The 23,014-nt window shown below is 48.0% G+C and overlaps 1 protein-coding gene across 1 annotated transcript in view; it reads right to left on the bottom strand.

The window, feature by feature from the left end:
* Positions 1 to 1,843: 1,843 nt before the first annotated feature.
* Positions 1,844 to 23,014, bottom strand: part of LOC116967750 (SPARC-related modular calcium-binding protein 1-like) — a 77,652-nt gene continuing 56,481 nt past the window's right edge. Inside the window, exon 7 of the mRNA XM_033014358.1 lies at positions 1,844 to 2,451. Coding sequence (XP_032870249.1) covers positions 2,438 to 2,451 — 14 coding nt within the window. The 3' untranslated portion in view covers positions 1,844 to 2,437. The remainder of the gene's footprint in view (positions 2,452 to 23,014) is intronic.

The following is a 23,014-nucleotide window of genomic DNA, read 5'->3' on the forward strand; positions in this document are numbered from 1 at the left end:
CTCCTCTTTCCAGCTCACTTGTAAAATATGTAGGAAAGAACTGCAGATGCTGGTTTAAATCGAAGGTAGACACAAAATGCTGGAGTAACTCAGCAGGACAGGCGGCATCTCCGGAGAGATGACCCGAAACGTCACCGATTCCTTCTCTCCAGAGATGCTGCCTGTCCCGCTGAGTTACTCCAGCTTTTTGTGCCTGCCTTCACTTGTGAAATAGTTATGACTCCCAAGGAAATGCCAAGTGACAGAGGAGTGCTTGAACATTGATTTATGTTTATTTTTCCGTGTTTAATGCTGTAATTATTAAATATAATCATTCATTTGACAATCCATTGATATTTTACACATTACACACAGTGGTGACTCGAAAATCCAACCAGGCTTCATCTGTGAGAACTAATGATTTGGTTTTAGTTTAGAGATACAGCGCGGACACAGGCCCTTCGGCCCACCATGTCCGTGCCGACCAGCGATCCCCGCACACTAACACTATCCTACACACACTGGGGACAATTTTACATTTGTACTCGGCCAATTAACCTACAAACCTGTACGTCTTTGGAGTGCGGGAGGAAACCGGAGATCTCGGAGAAAACCCACGCAGGTCACGGGGAGAACGTGTCGACAGAGGTCGCCTGTATGGTCGTGAGAGGTCTCCTATGGTCGTGAGATGTCTCCAGAGAGTCGTAGGGTCTTTCTGGTCGCCGCTGAATTTTCAACATGTTGAAAATTTCGGGGACCTATCATGGGTGCCAGCAGTCGCCTGTAAAGGTCGCGTAAGAACTCCATTTAGAACGGAGACGAGGAAACACTTTTTCTCACAGAGAGTGGTGAGTCTGTGGAATTCTCTGCCGCAGAGGGCGGTGGAGGCAGGTTCTCTGGATGCTTTCAAGAGAGAGCTAGATAGGGCTCTTAAAGGTATCGGAGTCAGGGGATATGGGGAGAAGGCAGGAATGGGGTACTGATTGGGGATGATCAGCCATGATCACATTGAATGGCGGTGCTGGCTCGAAGGGCCAAATGGCCTACTCCTGCGTCTATTGTCTATTGTCTATTGTAAGTGGGACAGGCCCTTTAGGCAACAACTTTACCGCTGCGCCACACAGCCGAAGAGCCTGTTTCCACGCTAAAGCCTAAAGAGCACATCTGGGCCAATCAAGCAAAGAGATGTGTAGACAGCCTAAAGCCCCTGTCCCACTTAGGAAACCTGAACGGAAACCACTGGAGACTTTGCGCCCCACCCAAGGTTTCCGTGCGGTTCCCGGAGGTTGCAGGTGGTTGCAGGTAGTGGAAGCAGGTAGGGAGACTGACAAAAACCTCCGGGAACCGCACGGAAACCTTGGGCGGGGCGCAAAGTCTCCAGAGGTTTCTGTTCAGGTTTCCTAAGTGGGACAGGGGCTTAACAGTGTACTAACAGTAGATAAGGCACAAAAAGCTGGAGTAACTCAGCGGGACAGGCAGCATCTCTGGAGAGAAGGAATGGGTAATTAACGCAGTGTACCTTACACAGTATAGGCTGCCCTCACACCCCGGTAACACTCACATTTCCTGCATCTACATGAAGCTCACCGTTTGACCTATTTTTACAAAATGTTAAATGGTCAGCTCGACATAGATTACAAGACCAAACCCAAACCAATTAGGAGCAGACGAGGGCATTCGATCCAATTTGTGATCCCAGCTACAAAGACAGATGTGTACAGCAATTCGTTCTTCCCCCGCACAATGAAAGCTTGGAATAATCTCCACCCAACTATAGTTACCCAACCAGACGCAACTAAATTTAAAGTAGCTCTTTCTTCCCAATAACCCTTTCTGGCTTAAGTCCTCCCTCCACCACCCATTTGGAATATTTTGGAGGACCAAGAAACCAAGAATCTCCTCCAGGCTGGGAACAGACACAGAACAGTAAACGCTCTAATCCCAGTGAAACTCCAGACCAAGGTTTGAACCTTGGCCCTTGGCACATTGTGGAATTTATACCTTTGTAAATCAACACCTATTTCAGATTGACAAGTCACCATGCCTAACAATTGCAAGATGTTGCCGTGAGCTAGCCTCAGATTCCAGATTCCTTCTGCTTGACTTTTATGAATCTCGTCTATAAGTCAAAAAAAAAAAAAAAAAAAAGTTGCTGACACAACGAACTTAAAGCTTCAGCAGAAATACAAAAGCACATACATTGTATGTTAACTAGATTTGTTCCTAAACTATGTGGGTTGCAAAGGCTCAAGTATACCAGTATTTTACAATTCAACAGCCAACACGGCTAGGTTACATGTCGTTGGTTGTTTTACAATCTATAAATGCTTTTTACAATCATTCTACAATTCACAGTGCAAATATCTGCCAAAGGGGAAGTGTGTCGTCTGAAGTGCTTCAATCCAGCTGCTTTGTTGTGGGTCGTTTGCTCAACTTGCGTCCCCCAAGTTGCTTTTACTCATTGCTTGTTTGCTGAAAAATAAATAGAGGAAATATTGCGAATTAATTTTATTTTTCTGTGCCGTATTTCCCATTTCTACCTTGGAGGGAAGACCATCTCATCCGGCCTGAAATAGCAATGTTAGTTCATCTTTTGCACAGGAAGGACTGCAGATGTCTGAAGAAGGGGTTCAGCCCTAAACATTGCCTATCTCCTTCGCTCCATAGATGCTGCTGCACCCGCTGAGTTTCTCCAGCATTTTTGTGTACTGCAGATGCTGGCTTGTACCCCGAGAGGGTGGGATAGATGGGCCCATCAAGTCTACTCCGCCATTCAATCATGGCTGATCTATCTCTCCCTCTCAACCCCATTCTCCTGCCTTCTCCCCATAACCCCTGACACCCGCACTAATCAAAAATCTGCCCATCTCAGCCTTAAAAATATCCATCGACTTGGCCTCCACGGCCTTCTGTGGCAATGAATTGCCATAGAGGGAGTACAGAGAAGGTTCACCAGACTGATTCCTGGGATGGCAGGACTTTCATATGACGAAAGACTGGATAGACTCGGCTTGTACTCGCTAGAATTTAGAAGATTGAGGGGGGATCTTATAGAATCTTACAAAATTCTTAAGGGGTTGGACAGGCTAGATGCAGGAAGATTATTCCCGATGTTGGGGAAGTCCAGAACAAGGGGTCACACAGTTTAAGGATAAGGGGGAGGTCTTTTAGGACCGAGATGAGAAAAAAAAATTCATACAGAGAGTGGTGAATCTGTGGAATTCTCTGCCACAGAAAGTATTTGAGGCCAGTTCATTGGTTATATTTAAGAGGGAGTTAGATGTGGCCCTTGTGGCTAAAGGGATCAGGGGGTATGGAGAGAAGGCAGGTACAGGATACTGAGTTGGATGATCAGCCACGATCATATTGAATGGCGGTGCAGGCTCGAAGGGCCGAATGGCCTATTCCTGCGCCTATTTTCTATGTTTCTATCTCTATCCTGAAGAGAAGACCACCTCTTCCGGCCTGAAGTAGCAATGTTAGTTCATCTTTTGCATCGGAAGGAACTGCTTGTACCCCGAGAGGGTGGGATAGATGGGCCCATCAAGTCTACTCCGCCATTCAATCATGGCTAATCTATCTCTCCCTCTCAACCCCATTCTCCTGCCTTCTCCCCATAGCCCCTGACACCCGTACTAATCAAAAATCTGCCCATCTCAGCCTTAAAAATATCCAGCGACTTGGCCTCCACGGCCTTCTGTGACAATGAAGTGAAGGAGTACATGGATTCAAATCCTCGCATTCCCTGCTCCAACGTGTCAATGCCTTTAGGAAGGAGGGGAGGGGTGTGATTATGGGAGGAGGGAGTTCCACGGGCAATTAATTCACCAGATCCACCACCCTCTGACTAAAGAAATTCCTTCTCCTCATCTCCTTCCTAAAGGAACGTCCTTTTATTCTGAGGCTGTGACCTCTGGTCCTAGACTCTCCCACTAGTGGAAACATCCTCTCCACATCCACTCTATCCAAGCCTTTAACTATATGGTAAGTTTCTATGAGGTTCCCCCCCCCCCACAGATATTTCCCCAATAACATCAGAGGGTGGTCACCGTGGCGCAGCGGTAGAGTTGCTGCCTTACAGCGCTTGCAGCGCCGGGGACCCGGGTTCGATCCCGACTACTGGTGCTGTCTGCACGGAATTTGTACGATATTCCCCAATGGGTTTTCTCCAAGATCTTCGGTTTCCTCCCACACTCCAAAGACGTACAGATTCGTACAGGGGGAGTCCAGAACCAGGGGCCACACACAGTTTAAGAATAAGGAGTAAGCCATTTAGAACGGAGACGAGGTAACATTTTTTCTCACAGAGAGTGGTGAGTCTGTGGAATTCTCTGCCCCAGAGGGCGGTGGAGGCCGGTTCTCTGGATGCTTTCAAGAGAGAGCTAGATAGGGCTCTTAAAAATAGCGGAGTCAGGAGATAATGGGGAGAAGGCAGGAACGGGGTACTGATTGTGGATGATCAGCCATGATCACATTGAATGGTGCTGCTGGCTGGAAGGGCCAAATGGCCTACTCCTGCACCTATTGTCTATTGTCTATTATAGAAACATAGAAACATAGAAAATAGGTGCAGGAGGAGGCCATTCGGCCCTTCGAGCCTGCACCGCCATTCAATATGATCATGGCTGATCATCCAACTCAGTATCCTGTACCTGCCTTCTCTCCATACCCCCTGATCCCTTTAGCCACAAGGGCCACATCTAACTCCCTCTTAAATATAGCCAATGAACTGGCCTCAACTACCTTCTGCGGGAGAGAATTCCACAGATTCACCACTCTCTGTGTGAAAATTTTTTTCCTCATCTCGGTCCTAAAAGATTTCCCCCTTATCCTTAAACTGTGACCCCTTGTTCTGGACTTCCCCAACATCGGGAACAATCTTCCTGCATCTAGCCTGTCCAACCCCTTAAGAATTTTGTAAGTTTCTATAAGATCCCCCCTCAATCTTCTAAATTCTAGCGAGTACAAACCGAGTCTATCCAGTCTTTCTTCATATGAAAGTCCTGACATCCCAGGAATCAGTCTGGTGAACCTTCTCTGTACTCCCTCTGGCAAGAATGTCTTTCCTCAGATCAGGAGAGCAAAACTGTACACAATACTCCAGGTGTGGTCTCACCAAGACCCTGTACAACTGCAGTAGAACCTCCCTGCTCCTATATTCAAATCCTTTTGCTATGAATGTGCTATTATGTTGGTTAATCGGCTTGGTGTATGTGTAGGTAGACAAAAGTGCTGGAGAAACTCAGCGGGTGCAGCAGCATCTATGGAGCGAAGGAAATAGGCAACGTTTCGGGCCGAAACCCTTCTTCACTAAATTGTCCATAGTGTGTGTAGGGTAGTGTTAATGTGCGGGGATCGCTGGTCGGTGCGGACTCGGTGGGCCAAAGGGCCTGTTTCCACGCTGTATCTCTAAACTAAATGAAACGAAACACTTGCTGCTTATAATTCTGGCAGACCAAAGCCCTTTCGATTCACGTTCAATGCGTAAAAACAATATATCGAAAAGCCACTTCTCCCTGCTGTGTCTCTACTTGATTTCAAAAGCTTTTCTGAAGATCTACCTCTTTGCAAATGCATTTCGCCTCCCACCAAAGCTCTCTTGGGAGGTCAGCTCAGCCCAGCCACTATTTGGAGCACTCTGTGTCTGTCTAAGTGCGGACTGCTGTAAAACCCAGAGAATGAGGCTTTAATCGTTTTTTAAACTTACCCCCAGACTACATACAGTGAGATCATTGTCAAAGTCCCCAGAAGGCAGCACCACGTTTGAGATTTGTAATAAGTTATGTGCAATAAATATATTTTAAGATGAGAATTTCCTGTTTTTCTTTCGGCTGACTGACTGAATGAATGATTGAATGTTCTCTGCTGCATGCTGGCAGTTTAAAAAGCTGGTTTATGGAATTCACCGCTGAAACCTGACATTTTTTGGCAAACCTGCTACGACTTTATTAGGATTCCAGTATATTACCATTTATTGCAGAGTTATTTTGAACGATGGAGCAAACACTTAGCCTACCAGGGACTTGTTTGGTCTGAGACGATGCCAAATGCTAAATTTCATTATTGCACTGAACTGTCCACTGGGAGGTGAGAGGGAAAGAGAAAGTATTAGTTTGTTAAAGGGAAACCTTCCTCTGGTGGCTGAAGGTGACACAGGGCTTGTAAATCTGACGAGGTTCTGCTTAAATCAAACGGAGATTTATGCTTCGATTACCAATGTGGAGCGTAGATTTGTGCAATAAATGCACGCCAGATTTAGTAGGAATCTGAGGGGTAACATTTCCACACAGAGGGTGGTGGGTGTATGGAACGAGCTGCCGGAGGAAGTAGTTGAGGCTGGGACTATCCCAACATAAGGTCATAAGCGATAGGAGTAGAATTAGGCCATTCGGCCCATCAAGTCTACTCTGCCATCCAATCATGGCTGATCTATCTCTCCCGCCTAAACCCATTCTCCTGCCTTCTCCCCATGACCTCAGACACATGTACATTTCTAACATTGAAGAAACAGTTAGACAGGTAGATGGATAGGGGGGATCACACGAGTCTCTTCCCTTCCCTCCCGCACCATCCCCTCCCCGGGCACTTTCCGTTGCAACCGCAAGAAATGCAACACCTGTCCCTTCACCTCCCCCCTCGACTCCATTCAAGGACCCAAGCAGTCATTCCAGGTGCGACAAAGGTTCACCTGTATCTCCTCCAACCTCATCTACTGCATCCGCTGCTCTAGATGTCAGCTGATTTACATCGGGGAGACTAAGCGTAGGTTGGGCGATCGTTTCGCCGAACACCTCCGCTCAGTCCGCAATAACCTACCTGACCTCCCGGTGGCTCAGCACTTCAACTCCCCCTCCCATTCCCAATCCGACCTCTCTGTCCTGGGTCTCCTCCATTGCCAGAGTGAGCAACAGCGGAAATTGGAGGAACAGCACCTCATATTCAGTCTGGGGACCTTACGTCCGGATGGCATTAACATTGAATTCTCCCAATTTTGCTAGCCCTTGCTGTCTCCTCCCCTTCCTTAACCCTCTAGCTGTCTCCTCCCACCCTCCCATCCGCCCGCCCTCGGGCTCCTCCTCCTCCTCCCCTTTTCCTTCCTTCTCCCCCCCCCCCACCCCCCATCAGTCTGAAGAAGGGTTTCGGCCCGAAACGTCGCCTATTTCCTTCACTCCATAGATGCTGCTGCACCCGCTGAGTTTCCCCAGCAATTTTGTGTACCTCAGGTACATGGATAGGACAGGTTTGGAGGGATATGGACCAAACATGGGCAGGTGGGACTAGTGTAGCTGGGACATGTTGGCCGGTGTGGGCAAGTTGGGCCGGTGTGGGCAAGTTGGACCGAGTGGCCTAATCCATGCAGGAGTAGACCATTCAGCCCTTCATACTTGCATGAGACTGTGACAATCAGTTTTTTATATTCTCCGCAAGCTCTCTTTTATACCCTATTCTCCCCCCACCTCTTAATTAACCCCTTTGCCCTGTTCTGATCAGTTTACAGTTGGGCAAATCAAGAAGTATCTCATGTTATGGTGTACCCGTAACATCGCCCATCCATGTTCTCCAGAGATGCTGCCTGACCCGCTGAGTTATGAGGGTCATAGAGTCTTGTGGCATAGAAACAGGCCGGTTGGTTCCAACTTGTGAGGCTGAAGGGCCTGTTTCCATGCTGCGTGACTCTACGACTCGTGTTAACAGGTGATCGATGGCCCGTGTGGACTTGGTAGACCTCTTTGGTGAATATCGGACTATCCTTGCTGGCTTTACCTTGCACTGAACGTTATTCCCTTATCATGTATCTGTACACTGTAAATGGATTGCTTGTAATCATGTGTTGTCTTTCCGCTGACTGGATAGCACGCAACAAAAAGCTTCTCACTGTACCTCGGTACACGTGACAATAAACTAAACTAACGAAGGGCCTGTTTCCATGTTGTGTCTTTCAATTAATCCATCATTGAGGAGAGTAAAAGGTGGTTTAAGACTTAAAAGGTTTAAAGGTGTTTTTAACCCCTCAGTACAGAGGAGAGCTGAGAGAATAACAGCCCACTACCGAAGATAGACACAAAAAGCTGGTGTAACTCAGCGGGACAGGCAGCATCTCTGGAGAGAAGGAACGGGGGACGTTTCGGGTCGAGACCCTTCAGTTTTAGTTTTAGTTTAAGATACCCTTCTTCAGAGCGTTGTGAGTCTGTGGAATTCTCTGCCTCAGAGGGCGGTGGAGGCAGGTTCTCTGGATACTTTCAAGAGAGAGCTAGATAGGGCTCTTAAAGATAGCGGAGTCAGGGGATATGGGGAGAAGGCAGGAATTGGGTACTGATTGGGGATGATCAGCCATGATCAGATTGAATGGCGGTGCTGGCTCGAAGGGCCGAATGGCCTCTTCCTGCACCTATTATCTATTGTCTATGTTCAAGAAGGAACTGCAGATGCTGGTAAAATGAAGGTAGACAAAATTGCTGGAGAAACTCAGCGGGTGCGGCAGCATCTATGGAGCGAAGGAAATGGGCAACGTTTCGGGCCAAAACCCTTCTTCAGACTGCCGTGAGATGCCGCCTTCTCCCCGGAGATGCTGCCTGTCCCACTGAGTTGCTCCAGATTTTTGTGTTTATCTTCGGTTTAAACCAGCATCTGCTGTTCCTTCCTGCACACTACAGCCCACTGCCTACAGGTGTGAGGGCACTGTGTCAGGAAGGATGGATTTATAAGCTGGCTGAAGCTGTTTCTCCTCCTCCATTCCTGAAATACTGCCTGCCTTGTTCAGCCAAACACTCACTCCCAGGGGCCGCCCGGGCAGTCTCCACTCACACGGTGCGATGATTCACAGCCTCTGAAATTAAAAGCTATAATTCACTGCAATAAATTAGCACTCAGTGTTTGCTCTGGTCCCAGCTCTCCCTCAGCGAGACAAGCTAGGGAATGTTTATGCAGGAGCCCCTCAGCTGGTTCAGGCAGCTTTTACTCCAGGCAACCTGAATACCATGTAGTCTGAAGGTTAGACACAAAAAGCCAGAGTAATGCCTCCGGAAAAGACTACAAAAAGTAGTAAACACTGCCCAGTCCATCATCGGCTCTGACCTTCCTTCCATCGAGGGGATTTATCGCAGTCGCTGCCTCAAAAAGGCTGGCAGCATCATCAAGGACCCACACCATCCTGGCCACACACTCATCTCCCCGCTACCTTCAGGTAGAAGGTACAGGAGCCTGAAGACTGCAACAACCAGGTTCAGGAATAGCTACTTCCCCACCGCCATCAGGCTATTAAACCTGGCTCGGACAAAACTCTGATTATTAATAACCCATTATCTGTTATTTGTACATTTTATTTATTCATATGTGTATATATTTATATTATGGTATATGGACACACTTATCTGTTCTGTAGTCAATGCCTACCATGTTCTGTGTGCTGAAGCAAAGCAAGAATTTCATTGTCCTATACAGGGACACATGACAATAAACTCACTTGAACTTGAACTGTCCCACTTAGGAAACCTGAACAGAAACCTCTGGAGACTTTGTGCCCCACCCAAGGTTTCCGTGCGGTTGCCGGAGGTTGCAGGTAGTGGAAGCAGGTAGGGAGACTGACAAAAAACCTCCGGGAACCTCCGGAAATGATGTAGTGAGATATAGAACAATATTCATAGAGTGATACAATGTAGAAACAGGCCCTTCGGCCCAACTTGCCCAAACCGGCCATTGCAGTGTACAGATACATGATATGGGAATAACGTTTGGTGCAAGGTAAAGTGGCCAAATTCTGTGCATTTTGGCCTACTCCTGCACCTATTTTCTATGTTTCTATGTTTCTATGCATCCCAGCGCATCTAGAAGATGTTTATTTTTCACACTGCTTAGTGGATCAGCAATGATAAATGTTTAAGAAGGAACTGCAGATGCTAGAAAATCGAAGGTACACAAAAATGCTGGAGAAACTCAGCGGGAGCAGCAGCATCTACGGAGCGAAGGAAATAGGCAACGTTTCGGGCCGAAACCCGAAAGGGTTTCAGCCCGAAACGTTGCCTATTTCCTAAAACGGTTCCTATTCGGCCCGAAACGTTGCCTATTTCCTAAAACGGTTCCTATTCGACCCGAAACGTTGCCTATTTCCTTCGCTCCATAGATGCTGCTGCACCCGCTGAGTTTCTCCAGCATTTTTGTGTACCTAAAGATAAATGTTCAATGGATCACTGCCTTCCTCCCGACCCCCAAGTAAACGCACGCAAGTCAAATACTTCACTGATTGCAATACAATTTGGCTCCTCTGTGGCATTTTTGAAACAGTTCGGCTTCCCCACAACATTCCCTCACTGGCAGCTCTATCAGCGGTGAACCTTTCCCCCTAAACTCAAAGCAAACGCCCCACTTTGGAGTGAACTTTGCTGAGGCGTTCTTTAGCTTAATTCCTCTATTTTTCTTCTTTTTTTTTTTATTATAGGGAAAGAATGCTTCGCTAAACACCTGCAAACCATTTTGTTAAAATCTGGGTCGAATAAAAATCCTTTCTCTTTTTATTTTGTTCCCTTTCAATTTTCAATATTTGCCAGGAACTCTTGAGATTGTTGCAGCACTAATGATGTTACTGACTGACTGGCGCCCATGTCTTCGTGAATGTTTACACATTGCATTTGTTAAAATTCCTCCGTGCATGTGTGTGTGTGTGCGCACTACTCTTGGGGCCAGCACGACTCTGACCCACTGTTCAGCTTTAGGCTTATTATCGCCACATGATATAAGTGTGGGTCACGGTGGTACAGAGGTAGAGTTGCCGCCTCACAGCGCCAGAGACCCCGGTTCGATCCTGACTATGGGCGCTGTGTGTAGGGAGTTTGTACATTCTCCCTTTGACCGCTCTTAAAAATAGCGGAGTCTTAGAAACATAGAACGAGGTGGGTGGGTGGAGGAAGGAACTGCAGATGCTGGTTGACACTGAAGGTAGACACAAAATGCTGGAGTAACTCATAGAAACATAGAAACATAGAAAATAGGTGCAGGAGTAGGCCATTTGGCCCTTCAAGCCTGCACCGCCATTCAATATGATCATGGCTGATCATCCAACTCAGTATCCTGTACCTGCCATCTCTCCATACCCCCTGATCCCTTTAGCCACAAGGGCCACATCTAACTCCCTCTTAAATATAGCAAATGAAATGTGGCCTCAACTACCTTCTGTGGCAGAGAGTTCCAGAGACTCACCACTCTTCGTGTGAAAAATGTTTTTCTCATCTCGGTCCTAAAGGATTTCCCCTTTATCCTTAAACTGTGACCCCTTGTCCTGGAGTCAGGGGATAAGGGGAGAAGGCAGGAACGGGGTACTGATTGGGGATGATCAGCCATGATCACATTGAATGGCGGTGCTGGCTCGAAGGTTCGAATGGCCTACTCCTGCACCTATTGTCTATTGACCTCGTGGGTTTTCCCCGGGAGCTCCGGTTCCCTCCCACACTCCAAAGACGTACAGGTTTGTAGGTTAATTGTAAGTTGTAGTGTATAGGATAGTGTCTGGATCGCTGGTCGGCGTGGAATCGTGAGCTGAAGGGACTTTTCCGTGCTCTATCTCCAAAGTCTAGAGTCCACAGTGAAAACAATAGACAATGGGTGCAGGAGTTGCATGCTATCCAATGATAATCCTGTATATAAATGCAATCATGTCAAACTCAAGAGCAATAGAGAGAGACCTGAACATAAACAGAGATGGGTTGGTCGGCAGGTTTGCAGATGACATCAATATCGCTGGGGTCGTGGACTGTGAGGAAGGCTGTCAAAGTGTAGATAAGAGATGATCCTGGCATCATGTTCGGCACAGACAATGTGGGCCGAAGGGCCTGTTCCTGTGCTGTACTGGTCTATGTGGCGAGGATGCTTAGTTTAGAGATACAGCACAGAAACAGGCCCTTCGGCCCACCAAGTCTGCTCCGACCAGCGATCCCCAAACACAAGCACTATGCTAAACACAGGGACAATTTACTGTTTTTTTTAACCGAAGCCAATTAACTTACAAACCCGCATGTAGATGGGACTAGGGGAGAATACGTGTTCGGCACGGACTTGTAGGGCCGAGATGGCCTGTTTTCCGTGTTGTTATATGGTTATATGGTTATTGGGACATGTTAGGAACACCAGAGCAAAGAAACACAGAAACATGGAAAATACAAGCAGGAGGAGGCCATTCGGCCATTCTAGCCCGCACAGCCATTCAATGTGATCATGACTGATCATCCAGAATCAGTACCCCGTTCCTGCCTTCTCCCCATATCCCTTGATTCCGTTAGCCCTGAGAGCCACATCCAACTCTCTCTTGAATACATCCAGTGAATTGGCCTCCACCGCCTTCTGTGGCAGAGAATTCCACAGAGAATGTGGCTCGGTCACAGGGAGAACATGCAAACTCATCACAGCCAGCACCCGAGGTCGGGATCGGGATTGGGTGGGCGGCGCGACCGACGTCTAAGCGGCCTCTGAAGTCTGTCTGTGTTTTTTTTTCTTTGTCCCGTTGAGGATATAGTTTGTAGTGGGCTTTTAAATGTGTATGTGTGGGGGGTGGGTGGGGGAAACTTTTAAATCTCTTCCCTGTACGGGGGACCTGACCTTTTCCCTGTCGGGTCTCCGTTGTCATTGGGGCCTAGCGCCGTGGAGCGGCCTCCAACCGGAACGACCCGGGGGCTCAAGTCACGGAGCCTGCGGAGCTGCGGACCTACCATCGTGGAGCTGGCCGGCTTCGGAGCGTGGAGAGTTCGGAGCGTGGAGAGCTGCGGTGGCGCGCGGCTGCGCCCCGATGGTGACACCGGAAGCTCGTGGGTCCCCGGTGGGAGACTGCTTTGCGGGGCACCGGCAACGGCGACTTCTCCCGCCTGAATTGCGGGGTTGAAAGTGACCAGGAGCGGGGCCTGGCATCGCCCGGCGCGGCTTTAAATGGCCGCGGACTTGCTAGCGCCCGCCAGGGGCTCCAACATCAAGACCAGGAGCAGGGCCTTACATCGCCCGGCGTGGCTTCAAATGGCCGCGGACTTGCTAGTGCCCGCCGGGGGCTTTGACTTTGACATCGGGAGAAGAATGGAGAGCTTGGGAGAGACAAGACTTTGCCTTCCATCACAGTGAGGCGGAGAATCACTGTGATGGATGTTTGTGTAAATTGTGTTGGTGTGTGTCTTGGTTCTTTTCTTGTATGGCTGCAGAAACCAAATTTCGTTTGAACCTCATGTGAGGTCCAAATGACAAATAAATGGTATTGTATTGTATTGAACCTGGGTCTCTGGTGCGGTGCGAGGCAGCGAGCAGCTTTACCCGCTGTGCCACTTGTCGTTGGGATCAGTGTTGCCATTTGATCCACGTCCGATGTATTAAAAGAAGGGGAACTCTGACCCAGTCACATTCCCAGAGTCGGGAAATTCCATCCAGCAAGGATCCAAGTTTTAATCCAAGACAAAGGGGTGAGATCAATTTTGGGCGCGTGGTCATGATAGGGAACGGCAATGAATGTCTGGATCTTTGGCACCATGTCTCGTAAGCACATACTTCAGCGTGCAATTATTTTCAAGAATGGTTACAATCAAGGAAAGCAGGCATGGAATTGTTTCAAATGACCATTGATTGGATAATGTATCAAAATGAATATCAAAAAGTCTGGCCGTCTGCTTCAGACTGCGTTTCAATCTGAAAGTTCTGCCGATTCTTCTAAATTGGTTATAATCAAACCCAGTGGAATTCCTGGCATGGCATCTAGTTTACAGCCTTTCTATCTAATCTCACACTCCTCACATTTAACACAGAGCCATAGAAACATAGAAAATAGGTGCAGGAGTAGGCCATTCGGCCCTTCGAGCCTGCACCGCCATTCAATATGATCATGGCTGATCATCCAACTCAGTATCCTGTACCTGCCTTCTCTCCATACCCCCTGATCCCTTTAGCCACAAGGGCCAAATCTAACTCCCTCTTAAATATAGCCAATGAACTGTGGCCTCAACTACCTTCTGTGGCAGAGAATTCCAGAGATTCACCACTCTGTGTAAAAAATATTTTTCTCATCTCAGTCCTAAAAGATTTCCCTCTTATCCTTAAACTGTGACCCCTTGTTCTGGACTTCCCCAACATCGGGAACAATCTTCCTGCATCTAGCCTGTCCAACCCCTTAAGAATTTTGTACGTTTCCATAAGATCCCCCCTCAATCTTCTGAATTCTAGCGAGTACAAGCCGAGTCTATCCAGTCTTTCTTCATATGAAAGTCCTGCCATCCCAGGAATCAGTCTGGTGAACCTTCTCTGTACTCCCTCTGTGGCAAGAATATGGCCACTTGTGGTATTGTACGGCATGGTATGGCAAGGTATGGCAACTCTACCGCTGTGCCCCATTTGGTAAAGGGAAACTGAGTGATTGTTTTAGGTTTAAGATCTTCATCAGGACTGGAAAATCTTCGATTAATGTAACAAATGAGAGAACAGTGCACAGATTTGCTTCCACTTTTCCATCAAAACGAAACAATGTGTAAATAAACAGGGAAAACCCAGAGAACAAGACAGTATAAGGGGGAACCAAGAAATTATGTTAGGAAACGCCTGAGTCTTGAGACTTTTATAAGCCTTCAGAGCATTGGAGGATGGATAGACAGGGAGATGGAATGTGTTCCACAACAAGCAAGGCTTAGGAAACAATGAGTTAGAATTGAGCAATGTGGCCCATCTGTTATTGGGAGGGTTAAAGAAGCAGCCAAGCACCTTATAAAAACTCTGCCGTGGGCATTGCAAATAGCCACATAGTGTAAATGCTGGGACATCCTCTTTTCACATGTGGCCCTGTGTCGTGGTGAAATCTTAAAGGTCTCGACCCGAAACGTCACCTATTCCTTCGCTCCATAGATGCTGCCTCACCCGCTGAGTTTCTCCAGCATTTTTGTCTACCAAGCACTATGTGAATACATGTTCTCACAAGCTGCAGATGTAGTTGTACCTTCTTTGTGTTTTACCACATTGTCTTTACAATTATGGGCAAAATGGCAAACAAAGGCTTCACTCTGTCACCATCTAAGCTGCGTCAGGTGAAGATCAGCCAGAACGTGTGGAGTAATCTAATTATTGCTTATCCATTTCCCTCGCTGCATGGGAGTTCACCACACACACACACACATCCACCTGCCATCTTGACGTTTATATATATGCAAGGAACATCTCAGAGACTAAAACCCTGTTGATCAATACGGCAAGGAGGATTATCCCTTATAGCAGATGCATGGTCGTTTGAACTCTTCCCAATAGCAGGCTGCAACTCGTTGCGATTGGCATGCACTTGTGTCCTATCTGGCACTATTCCCTCACCAACAATCCCAGCATTTTTGCAGCTGCCTTGCAGCTTGGAGTTCAGTTTAGAGATACGGCACGGAAACAAGGGGTCACAGTTTAAGGATAAGGGGGAAGTCTTTTAGGACCGAGATGAGAAAAACATTTTTCACACAGAGAGTGGTGAATCTGTGGAATTCTCTGCCACAGAAAGTAGTTGAGGCCAGTTCATTGGCGTACAGTTTTGGTCTCCTAATCTGAGGAAAGACATTCTTGCCATAGAGGGAGTACAGAGAAGGTTCACCAGACTGATTCCTGGGATGGCAGGACTTTCTATGAAGAAAGACTGGATAGACTCGGCTTGTACTCGCTAGAATTTAGAAGATTGAGGGGGGGGGGGTCTTATAGAAACTTACAAAATTCTTAAGGGGTTGGACAGGCTAGATGCAGGAAGATTGGTCCCGATGTTGGGGAAGTCCAGAACAAGGAGTCACAGTTTAAGGATAAGGGGGAAGTCATTTAGGACCGAGATTCCTAATCTGAGGAAAGACATTCTTGCCATAGAGGGAGTACAGAGAAGGTTCACCAGACTGATTCCTGGGATGGCAGGACTTTCTATGAAGAAAGACTGGATAGACTCGGCTTGTACTCGCTAGAATTTAGAAGATTGAGGGGTGGGGGTCTTATAGAAACTTACAAAATTCTTAAGGGGTTGGACAGGTTAGATGCAGGAAGATTGTTCCCGAGGTTGGGGAAGTCCAGAACAAGGGGTCACAGTTTAAGGATTAGGGGGAAGTCTTTTAGGACCGAGATGAGAAAAACATTTTTCACTCAAAGGGTGGTGAATCTGTGGAATTCTCTCCCACAGAAGGTAGTTGAGGCCAGTTCATGGGCTATATTTAAAAGGGAGTTAGATGTGGCCCTTGTGGCTAATGGGATCAGGGGGTATGGAGAGAAGGCAGGTACAGGATACTGAGTTGGATGATCAGCCATGATCATATTGAATGGTGGTGCAGGCTCGAAGGGCCGAATGGCCTACTCCTGCACCTATTTTCTATGTTTCTATGAAACAGGCCCTTCGGCCCACCGAACCCATGCTGATCAGCGATCCCCGAACATTAGCACCACCCCGATGCGCACTTTTACACCCAACCAATCAACCTACAAACCTGCACGTCTTTGGGGTGTGGGAGGAAACCGAAGATCTCGGAGAAAACACACGCAGGTCACGGGGAGAACGTGCAAACTCCATACAGGCAAACACCCGTAGTCGGGATCGAGCCCGGGTCTCTGGCGCTGCAAGGCAGTAACTCTACCTCCGTGCTATCATGGTCGAGTTGGGCTGAAGGGCCTGTTTCTGTGCTGTATGTTCCTATGACTCTCTTAACCAGTGGCATGGGCAAGGTGGGCCGAAGGGCCTTTTCCCACGCTGTAGATTTCTCTGACCCTCCTTGATTTGAACCTGCCCCATCGAGATACATCCACATTTAAAGGGTGGCTCAGCAGTGGAGTTGCTGCCTTATGCCCCTGTCCCACTTAGGAAACCTGAACAGAAACCTCTGGAGACTTTGAGCCCCACCCAAGGTTTCCGTGCGGTTCCCGGAGGTTGCAGGTGGTTGCCGGAGGTTGCAGGTAGTGGAAGCAGGTAGGGAGACTGACAAAAACCTCCGGGAACCGCACGGAAACCTTGGGTGGGGCACAAAGTCTCCAGAGGTTTCCGTTCAGGTTTCCTAAGTGGGACAGGGGCATTACAGCACTTGCAGCGCCGGAGACCCGGGTTCGATCCCGACCAGGGGTGCTGTCTGTACGTTCTCCCCGTGACCTGCGTGGGTTTTCCCCGAGATCTTCGGTTTCCTCCCACACTTCAAAGATCTGCAGGTTTGTAGGTCAATTGGCTTGGTGTAAGTGCAAATTGTCCCATGTGTGAGTAGGATTGCATGGGGATCGCTGATCCGGTACAGACTCGATGGGCCGAAGGGCCTGTTTCTCCAAAATAAAAAACGTGCACAGATCTTAAATCATTTGCCTGCAAGTCCACAATAAATTAGCATAAGTGGTTGCCAAATATGTAGACAGTTTCAAGAGCTCATTCAGCTAAATATGATGCAAGGATGAAGCTTTACTAAATATTTTGTTCCCCGTCTAAACTATCGTCCTTCTTTAACTCCCAGGACATTGCCACATGTTACTTCTACACCGCATTGAAACAGGCCCTTCGGCCCACTGAGATCATGCTGACCATCGATCACCCATTCACACACGGTCACGGTGGCGCAGTGGGTAGAGTTGCTGCCTCACAGAGACGCGGGTTCGATCCCGACTACCGGTGCTGTCTGTACGGAGTTTGCATGTTCTCCCCGTGACCTGCGTGGGTTTTCTCCGAGATCTCCGGTTTCCTCCCACACTCCAAATGCGTGCAGGTTTGTAGGTTAATTGGCTTGGTAAATGTACAAGTTGTCCCTAGTGGGTGTAGGATGGTGTTAATGTGCGGGGATCGCTGGTCGGCGCGGAACCAGTGGGCCGAAGGGCCTGTTTCCGCGCTGTATCTCTAAACTAGTTCTATGTTATCCCACTTTCGTATCCACTCCCTACACACTTGGGGCAATTTACAGTGGCTAATTAACCTGCAAACCCGTAGAAACAAGGGTCTGAAGAAGAGTTTTGCCCCCGAAACGCTGTCTATTTCCTTCGCTCCATAGATGCTGCCTCACCCGCTGAGTTTCTCCAGCATTTTTGTCTACCAATGGACTGCAGATGCTGGTTTACGAAAAAAGATACAAAGTGATGGAGTAACTCAGCGGGTCAGGCAGCATCTCTGGAGAACACGGATAGGTGATGTTTCGGGACTTCTGAAGAAGGGTCCCGATCCGAAACGACACCTGTCCGTGTTCTCCAAAGATGCTGCCTGACCCGCTGAGTTACTCCATCACTTTGTATCCTTCTGTTAAACTCCAAACACACACGTCTTTGGGATGTGGGCAGGAAACCTGGGCACCCGGAGGAAACCCACGCGTTCAACGGGAGAACGTGCAAACTCCATGCAGATAGTAGCCGAGGTCAAGATCGGAGCCAGGTTTTTTTTTGTTGAAAATAGGTGCGGGAGGAGGAGGCCATTCGGCCCTTCGAGCCAGCATCATGGCTGATCGTCCCCTATCAATAACCCATGCCTGCCTTCTCCCCATATCCCCTGACTCCACTATTTTTAAGAGCCCTATCTAGCCCTCTCTTGAAAGCATCCAGAGAACCTGCCTCCACTGCCCTCTGAGGCAGAGAATTCCACCGACTCACCACTCTCTGTGAGAAAAAGTGTTTCCTCACCTCAGTCTTAAATGGACTCCCCTTTATTCTAAGACTGTGTGGCCCCTGGTTCTGGACTCGCCCAACATTGGGAACATTTTTCCTGCATCTAGCTTGTCCAGTCATCTTATAATTTTATATGTTTCTATAAGATGCCCCCTCATCCTTCTAAACTCCAGTGAATACAAGCCTAGTCTTTTCAATCTTTCCTCATATGACAGTCCCACCAACCCAGGGATCAATCTCATGAACCTACTGCCTCAATCACAAGGATGTCCTTCCTCAAATTAGGAGACCAAAACTGTACACTGTAGAGGGTCTCTGGCGCTGTGAAGCTGTGGCTCTACCAGTTGCGGCACTCTAAATCCCGAAGGCTTTGGTGGTTAAGGGTGACCTTTTAATGTTAAATGATGAGCTAAGCTTGCAGGACCTTCTGTTGGAGTCCCATCCAGTTGGGTGGGAGGGGAGGAGTGGTCTAGCTACATCCACCCGTTCACTGTTTGGGTTGGAAGCTTGACGGCATAACTGCACGAAAGGCCATGGGCCGGGCAGACAGAAATACTCAGACACCTTGTTTAGCTTTTCTGTTTACTTGTCGTACTCCATCAAAACAACAGCTACTTCTAACTCTGGTCTAGTCCGCTTGGTTATAAATCACAGGCCTAGATTCAGCTGCAAAGAATGCGAGCAGAATTCTCCGTCCAGTTTTACTGGTGGTGCTGCAGAAGAAGTTCCTTAACGCTTTGAGACTTACGGTCAGTTTAGTTTATTTTGGAATCACAGAAAATAGGAGGAGGCCATTCGGCCCTTCGAGCCTGCACCGCCATTCATTGTGATCATGGCTGATCATCCACAATCAGTAACCTGTGCCTGCCTTCTCCCCATATCCCTTGATTTGGCTGGCCCTAAGAGCACTTGGTAACTCTCTTCTAAATTTTAAATCTAAAAATACCAATCAAGCCTATACTAGCTCACCAGATCCCACTAGGTCTCGCTACACTGGGGGGGGGGGGGGACGGGACCGAAGAACTCGGAGAAAACCCACACAGGTCACGGGGAGAACGTACAAAGTCCCTACAGACAGCACCCATAGTCAGGATCGAACCCGGGTGTCTGGCGTTGTGGGGCAGCTAAAAGCTAGTCTACTGCTGCACCACCATGCCGCCCCTAAGTACTTTGTGGTTATTTGAATGGGGGGGGGGTGCAGTTTTAGGAGCACTCTCTCCACCGTTGAGGTACGAATGGATAGTTGCCCACTGGCACCTCACAGTTCCGAGGCAAATACCGACTAAAAATACCGAGAAAAAGCTCGTCCTTTGAAGGTCTAGTGGTTTCTTAATTGGCAGTCAAAACATTCACACTCAAGGCATCAAGAGAGCGTTCCCAGCCTATTCTTAACATCAGGCGACGGTTGGGAAAGATTATTCCGCAGTTGCAACTGTTACAGAGCCATCCAGACACAAGCGGGCCAAAGACAGACACAAAGGGCCGTAATAACTCATCGGGCCAGGCAGCATCTCTGGAGAACATGGATGGCTGGGTCGTTTTGGGTCGGGACCTTTCTTCAGACTTCAAATACAGACATAGGCCCTTCAGTCCCATTCCTCCATGCCAAACAAGATGCCCCATCTATGCTAGCCCCATTTGGCCCATATTTCTCTAAATGTTGGGCCGACACAGTTGGACTTTTTGTGTCTACCTTCATGTGCAGGGAGGAACTGCAGATGCTGGTTTATAAAACATCACCTATCCATGTTCTCCAGTGATGCTGCCTGACCCGCTGAGGTCCTCCAGCACTTTCTCTTTTTTTTCTGTGTAAACCAGCATTTGCTGTTACTTATGTAATATTCGGTCCTAGTCCTGATGAGTGCAGATGCAGCATAATTCAGGAAACTTCATACTTCACTAATAGTCCATTCACCACACGTGAGTGTACAGTTTTGGTCTCCAAATCTGAGGAAAGACATTCTTGCCATAGAGGGAGTACAGAGAAGGTTCACCAGACTGATTCCTGGGATGTCAGGACTTTCATATGAAGAAAGACTGGATAGACTCGGCTTGTACTCGCTAGAATTTAGAAGATTGAGGGGGGGATCTTATAGAAACTTACAAAATTCTTAAGGGGTTGGACAGGCGATGCAGGAAGATTGTTCCCGATGTTGGGGAAGTCCAGAACAAGGGGTCACAGTTTAAGGATAAGGGGGAAGTCTTTTAGGACCGAGATGAGAAAAACATTTTTCACACAGAGAGTGGTGAATCTCTGGAATTCTCTGCCACAGAAGGTAGTTGAGGCCAGTTCATTGGCTATATTTAGGAGGGAGTTAGATGTGGCCCTTGTGGCTAAAGGTATCAGGGGGTATGGAGAGAAGGCAGGTACAGGATACTGAGTTGGATGATCAGCCATGATCATATTGAATGGCGGTGCAGGCTCGAAGGGCCGAATGGCCTACTCCTGCACCTATTTTCTATGTTTCTATGTTTCTATGAGATGTTCACTGCCCCTCCAATGTCAGTGATTGCATGAATAACCTTTTCGAAGAAGATCAACACAAAATGCTGGAGTAACTCAGCGGGACAGGCAACATCTCTGGAGAGAAGGAATGGGTGCCGTTTGGGGTCGTGACCCTTCAGACCTTTTTGGCTGGGTGGGAAGAAGTGTAGTCTAAATAGCTGCGGATAAAGCTGGATAGCTGTGTGTAAGAAAGAACTGCAGATGCTGGTTTAAACGTACACACAAAATGTTGGAGTAACTCAGCAGGTGAGGCAGAATCTCTGGAGAGAAGGAATGGCTGACGTTTCGGTTCGAGACTGCAGAAGGGTCTCGACCCGAAACGTCGCCCATTCATTCGCTCCACAGATGCTGCCTGTCCCGCTGAGTTACTCCAGCATTTTGTGTCTAAGCTTGATAGCTACGTTAATAATCGATATCCGTAGGTTTATGATCGATGCCAGTCGATAGTCTACCTCCTGTGATGGAGACGGTGAGATCAAGAAACGGTAGGGAGATGTCGGAGATGGTCCCAGTGAATTTGAGTGAAGGAAGGATATGAATAGTGAAGTTGATGAAGTGAGTGAGTTCTGCATGGGTGAAGGAAATATCCTCGATGCTTTTGCCAATATATCTTGGCAGGGTCGGAAGAGTGTAGTCTAGATAGCTGTGGGAGTCTTATTTTGGCAGGGTGGGAAGAAGTATCGTTTTTCAAAATTGGCCATACACTGGCTCAATAATAGAGTTGCTGCCTTACTGTGCCAGAGATGAAACCCTTGAATTTCTGTTTTGTTTTGGTCTCTAACTTCTTGTAGGATTTCCTATCTCTTCCGATCTATTAATTCCTCAAAAAAAAAGTTTCCCATTCACAGGATTAAGTGCAAATTCAGGATTTTTAACATTGAAGTCTCATGTTTTTAGCTCCTGGCCTCGTTTGTTGGCACTGCTGAATGATAGACGAGACAATGAAAACAATTCCAGACACGCCATATCTCCGGTGACTCAAAAACCGATGCATAGTTTAGTTTAGTTTAGAGATACAACGCGCAAACAGGCCCTTCGGCCCATCAAGTCCTCACCGACCAGCGATCCCCACACATTTAATGCCCCTGTCCCACTTAGGAAACCTGAAAGGAAACCTCTGGAGACTTTGCGCCCCACCCAAGGTTTCCGTGCGGTTCCCGGAGGTTTTTGTCAGTCTCCCTTCCTGCTTCCACTACCTGCAACCTCCGGCAACCGCCTGCAACCTCCGGGAACCGTACGGAAACCTTGGGCGGGGCGCAAAGTCTCCAGAGGTTTCCGTTCAGGTTTCCTAAGTGGGACAGGGGCATAAAACAATACACCACACACACTACGGACAATGTACACTTAGACCAAGCCAATTAACCTACAAACCTGTAGGTCTTTGTAGTGTGGGTGGAAACTGAAGATCTTGGAGAAAACTCATGCTGTCACGGGGAGAACGTGCAAACTCTGCCCAGACAGCACCTGTAGTCAGGATCGAACCTGGGTCACCAGCGCTGCAAGAGCAGAGCTACAAGGCAGTACCTCTAAGCCACCCTGCCACCATGGTTGCCGGTTCAGACAACTTTTGTTCTCAATAGACAATAGACAGTAGGTGCAGGAGTAGAGGCCACTCAGCCCTTCGAGCCAGCACCGCCATTCAATGTCATCATGGCTGATCATCCCCAATCAGTGCCCCGTTCCTGCCTTCTCCCCATATCCCCTGACTCCACTGTTTTTAAGAGCCCTATCTAGCTCTCCCTTGAAAGCATCCAGAAAACCGGCCTCCACCGTCCTCTGAGGCAGAGAATTCCACAGACTCACAACTCTCTGTGACAAAAAGTGTTTCCTCGTCTCCGTTCTAAATGGCTTACCCCTTATTCTTAAACTGTGTGGCCCCTGGTTCTGGACTCCCCCAACATCGGGGACATGTTTCCTGCCTCTAGCGTGTCCAAACCCTTAACAATCTTATGTGTT

Source organism: Amblyraja radiata, chromosome 41 (genome assembly GCF_010909765.2).
Source record: "Amblyraja radiata isolate CabotCenter1 chromosome 41, sAmbRad1.1.pri, whole genome shotgun sequence".
Classification (NCBI taxonomy): Eukaryota; Metazoa; Chordata; class Chondrichthyes; order Rajiformes; family Rajidae; genus Amblyraja; species Amblyraja radiata.